This window comes from Lingula anatina, chromosome 9 (genome assembly GCF_051362555.1).
Source record: "Lingula anatina isolate TDL-2025a chromosome 9, LinAna3.0, whole genome shotgun sequence".
Lineage (NCBI taxonomy): Eukaryota > Metazoa > Brachiopoda > Lingulata > Lingulida > Lingulidae > Lingula > Lingula anatina.
The window spans coordinates 2,144,656-2,163,449 of record NC_141775.1 but is presented as its reverse complement, the minus strand read 5'-3'; the positions used below and the strand labels follow the sequence as shown (position 1 = coordinate 2,163,449).

General features: G+C 37.5%; 1 protein-coding gene across 8 annotated transcripts in view; it reads right to left on the bottom strand.

Moving 5' to 3' along the window:
* The window catches only part of LOC106168130 (uncharacterized), a 65,783-nt gene that overhangs the window by 8,813 nt on the left and 38,176 nt on the right, over window positions 1-18,794 (bottom strand). For all 8 annotated transcript variants that reach the window (XM_013547068.2, XM_013547067.2, XM_086996066.1 and 5 more), the window contains 4 exons: window positions 7,009-7,159; window positions 5,490-5,696; window positions 2,665-2,854; window positions 1,735-2,192 (listed from right to left, as the gene is read on the bottom strand). In XM_013547068.2, coding sequence (XP_013402522.2) covers window positions 1,735-2,192; window positions 2,665-2,854; window positions 5,490-5,696; window positions 7,009-7,159 — 1,006 coding nt within the window. The remainder of the gene's footprint in view (window positions 1-1,734; window positions 2,193-2,664; window positions 2,855-5,489; window positions 5,697-7,008; window positions 7,160-18,794) is intronic.

Sequence of the window (18,794 nt, the reverse complement as noted above, 5' to 3'; positions counted from 1 at the left end):
AAGAAATTTCAAAGGAGAAGGGGGGTATTTTTCATAAAAAGAGGCCCCGTTTTCCTCATTAATTGACCCGATTTGAGAAGTGGCGTAAAACCTAATCACATTTTGTTTCAAAACTGGACAATTTTTTGCAAAGAGGCGAATTGCTTTCTAATTCCTCGACCTCCCCCCAAAACTTCCCTGGCCTATGGGCCTACCCTGATTGTGTCTTTACTTTCAAAAAAAAAAAAAAAAAAAAACTCTAAATTTTTAACAGTGCCAAACTCTATGTTTTGCATTACAGAAAGGTATCCTTTTTTCACCATAATACTGGGCTAAACTCGCCATGTTCAGTTTGAGTGTGCTTCTTGCACAGAAAACCTACAATCAGTTCAAACACAGCAGAAACCTTGCTTCAATACACACCTGTATTGCAGACAAGGAGATCCCTTTATATTCGACAACAACGACTAAATATTGGATCTAGTTTATCGTGAAAAGAGACGGATTAATCCATCACAAGCTCCCAGTAATGCATTCTCTTGTCACTTTGGTGAACCTGACAATGCTTGAAATGATGAGGTTATTTTTGTTGCCATGTTACACACTGAGGTGATGGTTTTCCCAATGCCATTAGGGGACATCAGCTACGAGTGTTCATATATCAAATGTGTGTGTACGTAACTCAGTCGCAGACAGTTACTGTCAATTATTGATGACTTGTCCAGGTGATGTGGATTAATAGTCTAAAAAAACACTTGGCATTCAGAAATTAAATGTATAACAGGCTTGCAGTCAGCAATTTTATATTTCATATGGGGTTCTTTTTACAAAATTCCTTAGTCAGAGTGGACATTTCTGTTCAAAAGGGGCAGTTCAAACCCCCCTCCCACCAAACATAATGGTATGATCCTGTATAACAGTATAAGTATTAGTGTTGGTCCTTTTTTTCTAAATGGAAATTTAAAAAAAAAATTAAAAAATCATTTTATTCCTACATCTCTTAGATCTAGCTATCATGCCTAGAACTAAAATGCAGTCTTTCAATTAGAAATATCTTTTAAATAAATTCAAGTTCTGAGTCAGATGTTCTATGGTCACAAACATCTGTAAAGTCACTTATCTATATAAAAGAAAATCATTTTTATCTTTCATGTGAACTACACGTTTCATAAAAACTAGTATACTTTTTACAGGGCACTATTATTGCTAGGCCTTCAATGCTTTTCTGTATTTTTAGCGCCATGAAAAAAATGTGTATAATAAAGTAAACTTTAGTCTAAAAAACCTTACAATATGATTAGAAAATACAACTGTAAACAGTGCAAAAATCAACACTCTTGGACAGAACTAGAACATAATAGAATATCTGCATGCTATATCTAAACTTCCAAATTGATGGAATTTTCTCACCAACATAAAAGACAGGAACATATCTCCAATAGATAAAATTCTGCAATCTGAGCATGGATCTTTAAAAGACAGCTAATAAAACCAAGGGATGGCTACCTTATGTACTGTTAAAAAGCAGAATCATGATAAGATTGGGACTGGTAAAAATAAAGAAAACAGTCAAATATAGCAGTATAATCATAGCAGTGATAATCTACAAGTTCTAAGATGGCAGCCTGTTTTTTAGTTTCTTTTTTCCACACAACCATGATCAAAGAGAGTATGTAAACCAAAGTTGCTGATCACCATGTCACCAAAGCCAAACCAATCCACCAATCAAATCATACTACTCATCCTTGTCCGCACCTGCACTTCCTGTGGCAGACGACCCATTCTGCCCTTGACCGTCTGTGTCGGCATCGGACGGATTGCCATCTGGGCCTATTGGACTCCTCCTCGTCTTTTCACTCACATTTTCCTTGTTGCATAAAGTTTCTGAGACTGAACTTTGCTGTGATAAATGGACGGAATCTGCTTCCTGGACACTGTTAATACTGAGTTCTGAGATTGCTTGAGCTGTGGCCTTGACATTGACCTTTGACATTTTCATGGCCTTCACCTCCTCTGCAGCTGTGAAAAGGTATTTTTTGAAGTCCCTTTCGTCTCCAAAGCTGCGCACCATTTCGTCATCTGTATCACCAGCACTTTCCTCTGCATCTTCTTCTTCTTCCTCCACCTCAGCATCCTGGTCGTCTGAATACGAGAACACAGACCGCTTGCTTGGATCATAACGGGATGTCTTCCATGGGTGCTCTGGGCAGTAGCTATAAAAACAAAACAGCACATAAGTTAATGGGTAAAACAAATCTTTTCATGCAGAGTTAAATTATCAGTTTTCCTTTGGGGTTAAAAAATAGCAGCCTTAAATCTGATTGATTATTACATGTGATGACCACAAAAATATGTATTTAAGTATCAATAATTTATTTCACAACTTTTGTTTTAGTATGTTCTGAGAGAGGATGAAATATCAAATTACCAATATGTGATACAATGGACTTTGAACATGGTCAAGCCTAGTTTGAGGACTGTCCAGGGCTCCATAACTCAAAAGCATCGTGAATTGCGACTGAGCCCAAGCATGGAGATTCGCCTCTATTCCATAACTCAGGATTTACTCACCCCATATAATAGCTTCGAAATAAAAGGTGATATCACTATCACAATTCGCGATGCTTTGGAGTTACGGAGCCCTGAACAACAAATAAATGTAACCAGCCTAAAGTATCAAGGTACCTTTGGCATATTCCCATCAGCCACGTGTCAATGGACTTAAATATATATGTAGGACTGTGGTAACTTTTGGCTTCAAACTGGTAACTGTCGAACACTTGGACCTTTCCCCTCTGCCAGCGTGCTCCTATCGTCTTTGGGCCGTCTCCCAGCCATATCTCCACGTGCACCATGTCATGGCGCTGTCTTTTGGCTGGAAGTACAGAACAGTAGAGGGTGCTGTTAGTGAATGCGTTGCCCAAGTGTTGGTCAAGAAGGAATACAAACTGTGAAGATGAAAATCAATATAATTTCTAATAAATATGTATACAAATGTAGTTATATCTATGGCATTTTTGTAGTCAAATGAGTAACTTCACACATTTTAAAATTAGAAATGAATGATATGTATTAGTCCTGCAATGTTTTTTTATTATTTTTTTTTGTTTTATTTTTCAGTAAAGTAGAACTTTTTACCCCCTTAGCTGCTCAGATTGAAAAAATGGCATAGAACCTAGATCAAATTTTGATTCTGAGCAGACCTTATCCGGTCAAAAGGGCAGCTCATGAAAAACAGAGTCCAGATTTTTAAACCTTAAAAGTAGTTTAAGTTCATAAATATCAGGTATTTGTGTTAAGTATAAACACAGATTTATATATATATCATATAATGAAAAAAAAAAGATTTAAAAAAAAAGTCATGCTATAAAGTGCCCACAGGTCTGTCACAGTCTGGGAAGTTCGTAAATTGCCGTGTTAGCTTCTTCGGGCAACGGTTCAACAAGGAAGAAAATATCTCCAACAATAAAACTGCTGGAAGGAGTACACTATAAACTTCAACCAAAAATGCCACGGTGATTGCTCTAACACAAAAGTGGCCCAGTGGAACAGGTCTTTTTAGAGGCGCTCCCTCAGGGCTTACATGCCTGGCACACATAAATTCCCGGCTCAGGCTGGCGGGGGTTGGGTTGATAAGTAGATACTTGCAGGGCAAATGTTGAAAACTGAAGGTGTCAATTTTTACAACTGTAATTACAGAAATGATTCTCCAACAAACACTGTTATAATCATTGTCTGATATAATGTGACACATCAGTGTTGAAATTAGAATTTCCCCATGTTTTGAATATTTTTATTCAATTTGTTTATTTCAAGGTGAATGGAGACACCAATTTTAGAAAATTTCTGGCACAGTAATTGTGGTGACTGGATGCCATTTAAGGCTTGTTTGACAGTAGAAAAAGTTCAATTTACTTGCTTATTTTCATGCCCTTGAGGAAATTTTTGCAAACAGTCAACGCTTAGCGCGTCAGGCAGGGCTGTCTCCTTTCAGACAGAAAGAAACAATTATTAAAAAAAAGATATGCCCACTTTTGAAATAAGAAAATGCTTTTCTAAAAATAAAATAATCTTTACACTACAAGCAAATTATTATTCATTTTGTTTGAGTTGATGATGAATTCAAGATAAGAAATGATACTTTAGTTGCTGCTATAGAAGCTGTGATATACCTTAGGTTGTCTGTCTGTCTGTCTGTCTTTCAGCTTGTCTGTAAATCAAGACAGGCAATGGCCAATTCTCTTCCGTGCAGATTGAGAGAGAGAGAGAGAGAGAGAGAGAGAGAGTAGAAACTTATTGTGGCAGTTCTAAGAAGAAAGGAAGCCAATCATCACGTTATCATCACGTGTATCATGCAGCACGTTTCATGCAGGTGACATCTCCACAAACCAGGAACTAACATTTTATCTCTGTGTCACTTAACCGCAACACCAAACTATTACAGCACTTTACATTGTGTAATCAAAGCATGTGCTACCACCGTTTAACAAGGTACTGTTCACAATTGGTCTAACTTTGACAGAAAAAATAAGTCAAAGTGTTACCATCAGGAAATTTGAAAATGAAGAGGATGTCTCTGAAAGTAAAGCCATAATAAATGGTGCATGTATAGCTTACATATCTTTGACTCTAGATCTCTGATCCAAATACAACAGATTAGATCCATTTATTTATAATCCATTGCACCATTCTGAGAATGGACAAGCCCCGAAGTCACAAGGCTGACCAAATAATGGATGTCATCAGAGCATTGGAAACAGGGCTGACATAAACAAACATGGAGAAGAAACATCTTCATCACATCACAGCTTCAGGAAATGAAACTACATCACACTATATGAAACACCATCACAAGGCCAGGTGCTACCTGACATCAAGGACAGAGAACAACAAAGACAAATCGTGCTGGCCTGATGTCTTTATTTGGATCTAGAGTTGTGATATAGGGACTGAGAGAAGCTTATGTTACGTAAAACATGCATGGATAGGGATGAGAACAAGGTTCCAAATCATCAACATATTTCGCTTGGAGTTTAAAGAGCAGACTTGCTCTGAGGGCAGCAAGTCCTATACCCATAACCTTCTGGGGTCCTAAGACCTTTTTACACCAATGGCCTCCAGAAATTATAAAGCAGAGACTGACACCTCTCTTCTGTTGTCCTGTGTTAACTGAAGCTCTTAGCATATGACTGCTTGGTGCTATCGTAGTAACTCAAAATGCTCAAACAACAATCATTACTATATTTTTCGGAGATTTGTCATTTTCATATAAATAATAAATTTGTTCAAACAATAATTATTTATATATATTTGATTTGAATTCATCATTTTGATGAAGAAAACCAAAAAATAAATAAATAAATAAAAAATAATGACAATTTAGATAATTTAATTAAGATGATTTAAACATAAAACAGCAGCTCCATTAAGTGGCGCCCTTTATGTTGCGCCCAGGGCACCTGCCGTGCTCCATACACACACCATAGCTGGAGACAAAGTCCATCACTTACATTTAGGGTTGTAATACGTGGCCGCGATGAAGACCAGATCTCCAGGCTTCATGTCTTCCTCCTTCTCCACTGTGATGGGCAGCGTGTCGAACTGGTAAGCCTGGTTCCACTGGCCGACCCGGAACCCCAGCTCCGCCTCCATGTCTCTGAGCACTTGGCGCACCAAGCCACAGCAATCCAGAAACTGACTGGAGAAGTACTCTGGGTCTGGGGGGATAGAAGGTAGCTAGATCAATGGACTTGTATTGTATCTATACTGAATTTTACTGTATTGTATTGTGTATTTTGTTCTTTTGTATTGTATTGTATTGTACTGAATTTTACTGTATTGTTTTGTAGTGAATATTGTTGTATTGTATCAAACTTTGTTGGATCGTATTTTGTTGTGTTGTATTGTATTGAATTTTGTTGTTTTGTGTTGAATTTTCTTTTTTTTTTTTTTGTATTGTATTGTACTGAATTTTGTTGTTTTGTGTTGTATTTTTTGTATTTTATTGAATTTCGTCGTATTGTATAATGTACCTTATCATATTTTTTATACAAATAAATGTAGTTAACTGGATTTTCATTTGGTTTCACAATATATCAGAAAGAAACACTTTATTTATTCATATTCATCCAATTTGCTGTTAAAACAAACACACGGTTTACAGTTGAGAGTTGTTAATAAGGTATTTTAAAACTTTGTTGGGTATAGCTCAAGTAAGCGAAGAAATTGTAAAGTTTAAGCCTACATTCCTCAAGTGTGCATTTTTGAATAAAATTTGAAAAGAAAAAAATAATTAAATCATTGTTTCTCCAGTAAAAAGAAACAGAAAAAGACGTATAAATTATGAAAATGAAAAAAGGAAAATGCCTTCACAAACAGTTTATGACATTTGCCTTTTAGTTCAAAGCTGACGACACGAGAGATAAGAAAGAGGTTAAACCCAAGATAGTGTGATAAAAAAACAATCAAAATAACCATCGGGACTTTGAGGAACTGACATTACAGCCTTGGTACGGCATTTTACAGAGTATTTATTAACAACTTCACACAAAAGAATTCCTGCGATGGGAATCTGATTGCCTCAGGCAGAATATAATGCAGTTAGCCAAACACAGTGAGTTGTCCAAAAATTGTTGAAAGTTTTGATGTTTTAAAGTCAATTTATGCATTTTTCAAGGTCGTCATTGTTTCAAATTTGAACTAGAAAATGTCATTGTTAAAGGATGCTTGAAGTTGTGCAATCACTGTGTTCACAACATTATGATGTCTTGACTTCTGGATTTTCTTTTGCATGGTCTCTGTGTTACTCAAAAAATGTCAGAAAAAAATCAACCTCAACAAACAATGTTTTTTTTTCAACTTTTTACAAAAATATTTTCAGCTATCTTACAGTTTTGATGATGAACATTTTTTTGAGAAATTGAAAGCTTTCCTACAGACCTAAAAATGTTTTATTTGAAAACAAAAATTTTAATTAACTCTCAACATTCAGTAATAATTTGACAATGTTAAATGCACTGCTGAGTGTACCTTTTGGCGACCAGTATTTCTTTGCATAAGGGACGCCAAAATACTTTTTGGCTTGTTCCAGAAATTTCATTCGCAGGTTCCATAGTCGTGTTGGATCACCTTTGACCTTTGCGTTGATTTCTCTCATGCGTCGCGCCTGGCGGATTTCATCCTAAAAATGTGAATGAAAATATAGTACGTAATTGACTCAAATATACCTTAAAAATTAACATCATCAAATAAGATCACTAAACAAGGTGCAAGGATCCACATGTACAATGTATAAGTTTTTTCAATTCATTACATCAATTTCTGCTCTGCCACTCACTGACGTACATCTGAGCCACTGCCATGTGGTTTCACTGTATGTGAAAATGTAACATTTGGAATTTGTCATATGATCAATCAAAGTGCTACAACTAAAATTAACCTTTACAATGGAAGTGCAATTTTATTCCATTTATATAATTATCTAGTTAGTGCAATTTAATTCTAGAGGCGATGTTATGTAGAGCTTCTGATCTTAGCATCTTAGTATTTAAAGTTTAGAGTACATCTTTGTATTATTATTATTATTATTATTATTATTATTATTTTTATTATTATTATTATTATACCCAATTTCTAAACTCATGGCAGGTACTTTTAATTGCGGGGTTTTATAGTTTTTAGGTCTGATTTGAACTAGGAAAAAAAATATATTTATATATATATATATTTTTTTTAAAGTTGATTTTCATGATATGTGGGAAACTATATGGCACTGAATATCATACTGGTATGCGTCCCATCCCTACATGTCTTGAAAATCAAGTTTTAAATTTAATTGAGCCATCCTAAATTTATGAATATACATTTTAAATGAGGGGATAGGATAACTTTACTAAGGCCAGTGCAGTACTAGTGCTAGCAATGTAAGAACTGTAGAACCCTGTTATCATAAAACCCTAGCTGTGACATATAAAATATGCCAGAAACATCTGGTATAAAATGTATTAAATATTCACATGTGGAAGCACTTGCCAGGATAAGAAGGTCACATACAGTATAACAGTACACATGTTCCTTTATATTAGAGCTGAGTGTCAACAGGTTTTTAAATCACAACTTGGCGTGATGCTAAAGATGAAAGTGGACCTTTAAGAAATCATGAAAATACAAGAACCCAAAGTGCTGAGCTGTATGTGAGGTGGAGACTGGAAAGAGCATGGGGGAGGGGGGGGGGGACTTAAAACCCCAGAGATGGGAAATTTCGAAGACTTGTATCTCTAGGATGAGGTCAAAAGCACTGAAAATGCTGCTTTGAGTTTTCAGGCCAAGGTCAGACAGGTCTGAAATCAAGATCATTTTGTTTCTCAGACACAACCTCAGAATGTCTGAGTAGATGAATTCTAGGTCGAAATGGGACAAAAGACAGGACAAATCTTTGTAAAAATTTTCTGATGACATCATATTAGAAATGGAATGATCAAGACTTGTGCATATTTGAGTACCTTGCATTCAGAAAACAAATTTGGAAATTGGAATAATCAAAAATTGTTTACATCAGTCTGTAGATGGGCTCAGGCCATTTTTGACCTCCCCGTTTCCACTTCATTTGACCACCGATAAAACTGTTCTCCTTTCTCTATCATATGACTCTTGCCTCGGACCCCTGACCGAGGAAGGGGGGGGGGGGCAGGGGGTTCAAACAAACAACGCTCTTTTTGCTGGGGAAAGTCTGCTCTGTTCAAGATTTGATCTAGGTAGTCTTTCATGATAAAAGATCCACTTTTTTCGGAAAAAGAGACCAACCCTTTCTGCAATTGCTGGCTACAGACCTGTGGCTGAGGTCCACCATAATTCAAACCAGCCAACCTTGAGTTATTAACAAGGTCACAGGGACTCCTTTCCTGTTCTGGGGAGACTGTCTGGGGAGACCCCAGAAGTAGTCAAATAAGTTATTACAATATGATGACTTTATGACTTGACACGGGGCATTTGCTGTATTTTTCATCCAAAGGTACATTTTCTTAGCAGTGATGTTTGTGAATCATGTGAAGTGGCCATGTGGTCGTCTCCAGCTCAAGGGCGCCTTTTCTCCCCCAGATAAAATATGTAGTAGACAATGATGGTTGTATCACTTGACATGGGATAACTATACTCTTTTTCTTTCGAAGGACTATTGCTCTTTTTTCTAAGTAGTAATTTAATATTTAATGTTTAGTAATTATGACATGTTTACTAGACTTTGGTGCAATTAGTTTGTAATTGCAAAACTACATCATCATTTGATGTTGTGGCAATGCAATTAAGGGAGAGAATATCCAAAAGAAAATGCAAAGGGCTTCTTAAAAATATTTTTTAAATCAATAAATAAATCGAATGGTCTCCAATCACTATAAACTTTAAAGAGCACTTGCACTCGTGTAAAAAACCTATGAAAGACAAACTGGTGGCATATTATTCTCCAAAAACTCATTAATGTTCTTCTTTTATAGGCACAATTAACATAGTCAACCTGACACACATGACTCGTTTAACCATAAAGCCGCGCTCTTTCTTCTCTCATCTTTTGAAGATGGTTTTATGTGTTCTTCCTAATTGTCTATTAATTGGCCAGGTTAAAGGGGCTGTTCTTGGAATTTTGGCATGGAAGAAAGGGTGATAACAATTGTGCCTTTTCTAAGCATCATCAATGATTTCCTATATAGTGAAATAAATTTTTCATAGTCATTTCATTTTCATTTGAATGATAATGATGATATCAAATTAAATAGTTACTAAAGTGATATAGGGTCCAAATACTCACCAGCAAAAGAGGCAATGTATATAGTAAGGGAATTGGAAAATAATAATCAGGAAGGCTTTTGGTCAAAATGCTAAAATGTTCCATTTGAAGAGATGGCTTTTTAAAAACCAATTTTCAGGTATATCACCATGATTTTACTGTCAAATTCCAAAGAAAAAAGAAAAAACTATAAATAACTCTTTTTCTTCTTCATGTGGCCTTTATCAAACAGATGGCTTCAAACATCGTCTATATTTCCACTCAGCATCAATATGCAGTTTTTGCCAAAAAGGTAATTGCATTACTTTGAATGATGTAACAAGCCTTTAAGTTATTTGTCAGGCTATTCAAGAGGGAGATTTGAGGAAATTAACTTCTCTTCGAGGATTCAAGCTTTGTGTCATTGGGAGCACTACGTACATAACAATTAACATCAAGTCCGTATGAAGTAGTCTACTCTGCTTTAATTTGTGGGGGTTAAACAGTGCAGCCCACTTTAACATGGCTGTAATCAGATGATATGGACAAATGTAGCATTGGCAAGCTTTTGATTGATCTAGAAATTTAGTGATGTGCGAGAGAGAGAGAGAGAGAGAGAGAGAGAGAGAGAGAGAGAGAGAGAGAGAGAGAGTTCAGCAATCAAATCAATGTATCAATCCAGTGAAGCACATGATGTTAATTACCAAGTGTCTTTTGCAAGGTTATTTAATTTCATTATAGTGCTAAGTCCAGTTGTTCGAATATAAATTGATTAAAGATACCATGGATATCAGAAATGATAATTCTTCGTAAAATCTTTTTTTTTTTTTGGTGAAAAAAATGCTCTTATTTCTCAAAAAATAATTTTATCAAAAATGTGCCATTGGACTGATACACTGAATTTTCCATTATTTCAACCAGACATCATTCTTCTGAGCCAAACAAAGATAAATTAATATTTATATATCTTTATTAACATATCAAAAATATAAACAAAATTCACAAAATAAAATAAGATTACAATTCACCAGAGAAATTACTACAAAAGTCTGAAATATGAAATTTACTGTCTGAATATGTTTTGTAATGCTCTTTCTCATCTTGGAGTGGATATATCCAGTCTATTCTTTGATTATCTTATTTCCTTTTTTTTTTTTTTTTCACAATTGGACACAATTCACTTTTTCTCCTCTGAATTGTTCCCAGTGTCCTCCTTGTTTTGACATCACCTTTGTTCCTATTGTAGTCAAAGTTAATAAATCCATAAACATGAAATCCTGGCAGCATCTCCATGAAGCAGCGTTGACTGTCCATGTTATCCAGTAATTAAAGGTAGAAACAGGCACTCTCCAAAATATGGGCAAGACTGATTGTATTGATCCTGTTCACCATAAAATTCCTATCAATACATTTTGATAACCTAAATAAAGTCAGCAATAAAAGGCTCAGCTGAAAATTTATAGTTCTGTTTTTGATATACAGTACAGAATTACCAATTGCAAGCCTAACTTCCACTTTCCACCACAAGAGGGCAGCATCATCAGGTCTCCTACCAAGACAAGACTAATTCTATACCTAACCACCCACTAACCTCAGACAAAGTATCAAAGCTATCAAATGTACACAACATGAACATGGATTGTTATACAATACCACTGCTACTAGTACGACAGATCTGAATCACTGGCTCACATGACACTGAGAGGTATGGGGAAACAGAGACCGCCCAACATTAAAAAAAAGAAAGAGAAATAAAATGTCAGGGTTAATTGCAAAGACTGAGTCACGGCAAGTAAACTACCCTCAGAATGGAAATTGACATTTTCAGTGTACTATTAATGGAAGGGGCTTAAACCTGGAGAGGGATAGATGGGGTGGGATATGAAATTCTCCCAAAGGAATTTATAAGGATTCCTTTTTATTTATCTTTTATTTTTAACATGTACAATAAGTCAAATTATTAAATATATTCACACACATGTATTTTTCATTAAGACTAAATCACTAATTTTGGGAGTTCAATGTATGCAAAAAAAATACCTATTAAATAGGGAGGGGGTGGGGTGATGTAGTAGGTAGGGGTGATGGTGGGGGTGATATAGTGGGTAGGGGTGATGTAGTGGGTGGGGGTGATGTAGTGGGTAGGGGTGATGGTGGATGGCGAACTGATGCAGGCCAAAAAATGCGAGCTGGGTCCTGTAAGCTTATATCTAGAGTTGACCATGGGGTGAGGTCTCATTAACAACATTTATCAAGACAGAACACTACATACATATCATACCCTCTCTGGTATCACAACAGACACAAAGCAAGCTTATCCTGATAACTATAGAACAATTGCATTAGAAATGATCAGGTTTGTCATGCAGGCAGACATACATCGTTGCCATGAAGTCAGGAAGCTGGAGATGATCATGAGGGTAGAGAGAGAGAAAGCCCCCCCCCCCCCCCTCCACTGAGAGTCAGTTATATGACATACTAACCAGCATACAAATACAAGTACATATTATACAGTGGAGTTCCACATATATACATGTCTACTATATATATATATATAATTCACTAAATTTTTAATATGTTAAAAGTCGTCTTCAATTATCAAATATTTTTTATTGTAGAAAGCAGAGGGAAATGTCCTGCTAAACCATTTCTAAAAATACACACAAGGTTTAAAATCCAGACAACAACGATTCCAAACTGAAATACTACACACTGTTCAAATAGGAAAGACCTGATTCATTGTACAACTATCATTTCTATTTTTTTTTTGGTAAATATGAGAACTTCCTTCCAATTGTGAAGAGCTATCAGTAATACTAATAAAAAAAGTTTGAGTCTGTTTTAAGTGGTAATACAACTAGGTGGAGTATCCACCAGCTATCAGATGTTTTCCCGCCCCCGCGCCAACAACCTTCCCTCACTGAGTCACAACATGATGCAATGCAGTGCCATTCTAACCCGTAGCCCACTACGAGATAGTTAATGGGAAGAAAAGGGGATAGATTACACTGTAAGGGAAGACCCTGGCCTCTCTCCACATACCATTTGCGTAACTGATGCATCTTTTGGCTGGTTGCAACACTTATCTTAACACACACAATCTGATACATTCAATTTCTTTGCTGACTGTTCAGAACCCAAAAATTATTATCATCCCTGTTAACGTACAGAAATCAAACAATTAAGGGACGACATATCAGATAGCAACTCGACTCGTTCACCAATTCAGCAATAAGTGAATATTTTGATATTAAGCAAAAGCACAATTTACAACAAGCCTTAACTAAGGGGAAAAAGACTGGAAAAAAACAACTATATAGATAGCACTGTCAGAATAAGTCCAGTAGTACTGTGTAATTTGTGGAGGTCAACTCGACACATATCAACGGCCTATATCTTTATATGTTAATATCTATATGTCCATCTGAAGTCAAAGAAGGTCTTTTTGGAGCACCCTGCAATTCAGGGGTTACTAGAAACTGCTTCCACTGCCATGAACAAAAAGCCTTAAACAACTAGGCATGTTGATAGTAGAACAATCTTGTTTAACTCAGGGTGTCTTAATATCTCTACCATCACATGTCCTGTCTTAACCCTTAACTCTGTCATCTGTCACTGGTAGCTGTCACAGCCCCTGGTCACGGACGTCTGGCCATCCCAACCAGACATGCTGCCATGACGTGACCCTCTTACATTTGACAGACAGGACAGCAGGCCTGTAGGCAAGGGGGGGGAAGAGGGTTCGAAAGAACACCCTTTTTTTTGCTGGGAAAAGATCCACTCTAGGTAAAATTTTATCTAGGTACAAGGAGGTCTCATGGTGAAAGGTCTACTTTTTCAGAAAAAGAACCCCTCTTGAAATGACTGACATGGAGAGGGTCATCTGTCTGTCTGTCTCTCCACCCAACAGCATAGCCACAGTCTGTCTGCACTCTGCTAGCCCTTACACCAAGTCTACCTGGCTGTAGCTAGCTATTACACCCAGTCTACCTGAGTGAACTGATGACCTCAGATAGCATGTCTCTTTAAGGCAGTGATACAGGCGGAACCATTGGCTTGTTGACCTAAGGGCAGTTGGTCATCTTCCTGGACCAGTAAAAACTGATTCTCTTTTTTTTTTTTTGCCTAGAGAACTGAGGCATGCTCCAGACTCGGAACTAGTCCAGAAACTTTCTGTATATTCATATAAGCTGCTGGCAATGAGTTGCCAAGTCCATGTGTCCTAACTGATTCTTTACCAGCTCAGAGCAACTCTCAAGTTGGCAGAAGATGGAAACCCAAAGCAAGCAAGCTAGCTTCCTTATCCCCAAGTACCAATCTCTTGAAAACTGTTCAACAACCAGAACTGTTTACAACAACACTGTTTTCAGTTGCTACATCCCTGAGTACCAACCAGTCCAAAACCAGCCTAGAACTTGGCAGAGAATGGAACCATGACCACAAAATATCACCCAAAGTAAACCTTATTACCCCAATGTACCAAACTCTCCAAAACCCACAAAGAACCGTTCCGCACCTGACCCAATGTGAATGCGGCCACACAATCACCAGTTCTTGGTTTCTGCATCCCTGAGCACCAAGCAGAGTGTGAAACCAACGACGCTCATCCATCTTCCTTTATGTCCGTCTTTCCAACAGGTATAATTTCTTTAACGGCCATAAATGCACACCTAGGCTGTTAACACAAGGGTCACAGCTTGCTTAGAACTATTGGCTATACCTGTGTTCTCCACTACTTTACAACATGGAACTTGTATAATGGATAATAATGACGATATCTGTTCTCCTTTTCAACAGGTATAATTTCTACAACAGCCATAAATACCCACTTCGGCTGTTAACAATCAGACAGCCATGGGGCTGGGTTCTTGGTCTTATAGATGGTGGAGTACATGCTGCAGTAAACTAGATACAATGTAGCCAAAGGCGCCCGCATCATGGATCATGTTCATATCCGTTTGCTCTGCTAACTGCGGGGTATGCACTCTTGCAGTTATTCCTGAACAATATGAACGTTAAATCATCGTAAAACTGCATGGGTTTTCAGTATGAAGGCAATGGATGGCATGTTTTTTTTCTTTTCATTTCTCCTTCTTGGCTCTTTATGGATATGTATGCAGCAATGAAAATATTTTACAGATTACTAACTGAAGTTAATATATAGTTCACAGACTTGAGAATGAAGGGCTCTTACTCACTGGAAGATGGGTTTGCTGACATATTACTGCATCCCAAAGAAATACCCTTTTTGTACAATTATATCAACTTTCTTCTTGCTTATCAAAATATTTCTTTTCTAAGAAAAGAAGACCATTCTTATGTCTTTTATTTAGATAAAGATGACTAAAAGAAATTATAATTTACACACACACACACACAAAATCTCATTTACTCATATATTGCCAGATATCCCATAATGACCATAAACACCGCGGGCCTGTCACCTGCGATGCCTGGTGTTCCTTGTTTTAAATTGCACTTACGTGTAGAACAACAAGAGACACAGATCAATTTAGTAAAAGCAGCCAGCTTTTCCCTGACCCATGATAATGAAACTCATCAAGCCAGGGGCCAGTAGCCCTGCAGCATACTAGTACATGTATTAATCGACTATAAGTCCAGCCCTAATGCCTTTCCGCACTCTGGTTTCATATCAATAAGCGAAGCAATAAAGGAAAGCCTTGGTAGGTTGCTGGGACAAAACCCCCATCTGCAGAAGTGTCCGTGGCCCAATCTGATATTCAAATTGGTGAATAATTGATATACAACCCATCTCTTGCTATGATGGAAAGATGCCAAGCTACAGGCCCGTTTTAATTATTAATTCATGTCATATGACTAAACTTCTATATATCATGACCTTAATTTCTTTCCTATGTCATTTTACAGCAAAAAATATGAAATCATATACTACGGATGACAAAAAAAGAAAATTCTGACCAATGTCTGCAAGGATAACATGGTTGACTAGCTGACAAACTGACTAATTACCTGGTCATCTAACAAATTTTCTGATAATCTAAAACTGAGGCTGACTCACAACATAATTGACTAATTAACTGGCTATCAAACCGATTACGAAAACACCTTGGCCCTCCCGTGCAAACCCACACTCTACATTTCCCGCCTAAACTCCGCAATAGGTGCACATTACAAGTCGCAAAACCTGTTTTTTCAGCGTTAGCACAAGTCGCTTAATACAAGTCTATTATACATTCCAGCACATGGGCTGCTGGCTACTTGAAGGCTTACAGGGAAATGTCATAGTCAAAGTACCTCATAAAACATGAGAGCATCAATTTTCTTCACCAATATATAATATTTGTCACAACTCTACAAGGAAGAAACTCATTATTTTCTATTAAGTGCTGCAAATTTTGTTGCTATGCATCCTGCTACAGCGAAATGTCTTCATCAATTCATAATATCCATGGAAGAAATAGAAAAAAATAATAAACAGTACAATTCTAATATCCTAACATGTATCCTGCCCAACAATGTTCGCTGGAAAAATTATTCAGCAGAATTCTGGAAACAACTTGACCAAGATGGCTGCCGCACCCTCCCTTTACATCATGTTCAAGTTCACCTCCAGGACTGCCACCGCCCATTTGTTCCTACATCAAGTACTAAGCACTAAACAGGTGGAATGCATCCATCTAGCCTCCTCCAAGACAGGTGCAATTCCCAATCTTATTCTAACTGGAGATTCAAGAAGTGTTTCTAGTTAATATTGGCCTGCCTTACTTAGTATTACACACTTCAGTCATTTGTCACATTGTGTTTACGATTAAACCACCAAAGGTGGCAAATCTATTCTTTCTGTTGCCCACCCACCAACTTTGTAACAGATATAAAAGTCTCATGGGGTAAGGTCAGGTTATCTATCAGTAGAAATACAATCGTAACAGACTAAGGGCTCATTCTCAAAAAAAAACAAAACAAACAGACTACATAGAGCAATCCAACTCCTCAGGGACTCGCGCTGTACACAGTCAGATTAACACAACTCCTCTCCGCTCTGTGTAGAAAACAGAAAATCTGGTGATTACAGTAGAACGTTGGAAACAAAAGTAGGCGTGTAATCGTTAATCTGGTTGCATTCAGCAAGGATCAATCTATGTTGACCGATAGTTTTATTGGGCAAGAGCCCTAATTTAATATGTACTAATACATTAGACAATGTATCATAGTGTCTAACCACAGGTGTTCTATCTAACCTCTCTGTTATCCCGCCTATAGCCAATATACCTGGGGAAAATCACATATGATCAGCTTGGTGCCCAGTGGTGAGCTAATCGTAGTCAGCTGAAGGGGTCGTGCCAGGTTAGGTCACACAACTACAGACATGCTAGAAAACTACACGCATTATTTTAATGGTTTACATGTTAACTTCATCTTGACTAATTGCTTCAGGAGTGAATATGAAACAGAATTGCTCCCTCGGGGTCCCAACTTGATATTACAAGGGCAGCCATGTCTTTACTGCTACAGGTAGAGTAATGTTTCCTGGCTAGGCTGCCCTGGAATTGTATATACACTGATGTGTATTCTACCTACTAGTAAGAGCATCTTTCAGTTTTTTTTTTTTTGTTTTTTTGTTTTTCAGTATTACTCTCCCATGTATATTGTGGCATTATTTCTGACCATAATGTGCTACATCATTTATAGCAAACTTGTCTGACTCCCCACTCCCAGTGTAACATGGACTTATAGAGAAGCACCTAACCTGCCTAACCCCAATGAACTAATAAGCAAGATGCATGCACATGGAGACCGACAACGTGTAACTGCTCCATTGGGAAATTTATGCACTGCAGATTAAAAGTGCAGGAAAAAACAGAACAAGGCTGTAAATTACGAAGCCAATACAAGTATGAAGCAAAAGTTAATATGCATATGTACGAATGTCATGAATTTGACACAATTTAACATATTCTCTCTCTCTCTTTTTTTCCATCTCTCTTGCAGCCCATTATTGTACACAATTATTTAATATTTCACTACATAAATGCTGGTCCCACACTTAAAATGTTTATGCACATTTTAAAAAATGTGCAGTTTTTGACACGGTGGAAAAGAGTCGATGAACTCTGATAGAAACAGATCCTCTGGTAGGTGGTGAAGCACCATGGGGGCCCGTTTACCAATATCACTCTTTGTAAACAGATCATGGAGGGAACAGTAAGAAACCACAGCACACAAATCTATCAATGAAATAGAAAACTCTTCCTCTGGTTAACCACATAAACGTCCTTTCCCGCAACACAAATGCTTCAGAGCACAAATATAGCAGTGGCGGCGAGGAGGGCAGAGAGGAGGATTATCTATGGTCCAGGTTATGGCCATTCAGCTTGAAATCAATCAGCCGGGAGCCCTCGAGGCTCTTTGATGCCGGAGGCCAGTGCACTGAATGCAAAAGCAGACCACAGACAGCAACGGGCCGTAAATTTCCACCGATTGCTACATTATGCATTCACACTTGCACGATGTGGGGAAATATATTCGGCACAGTTGGTTGGAGATGTCCAAGCCTGTCAGGTTGGGCATTTGCTCCCTTTTTACTGCGCCATATGCACCATTACTTTTTCATTTTAATGCCGCAGGTCTGACACTTGGGATGTGAAAACCAGCAGGGGGAAGAACCATTGCCACGCACATTACGGACTCCAAAAACCAATTCCTCTCCACTGTTGTTGACGTTGCCATGGTAACTGCTCAATGTTCCCATCTGTTGCCACGGAAATCCCATTTATGTCACAGACTGCATTCTTGGCATAGTTTCGCAACGTCATACCTTTCCTGGGATACGGTCGGTCGTCATCCTGGCTGACATCTTCGAAGTTGTATTCAAGATGGCTGCCATGTCGTAACAGAACTCTGCTGACATCTTTACCTGACAGTATTAGAATTTTGTCATTGAAATCTAATGCTGTCACGTAAGATGCCTTCAGAATCCAAAAATCTCTGATTACAATTGCCTCTCTTACCGAAGGAAAAGTTTTTTCAAGGCTTTTTCTTCGCTCGGAGCATTTCTTATAGGTGCTTAGAAATTTTC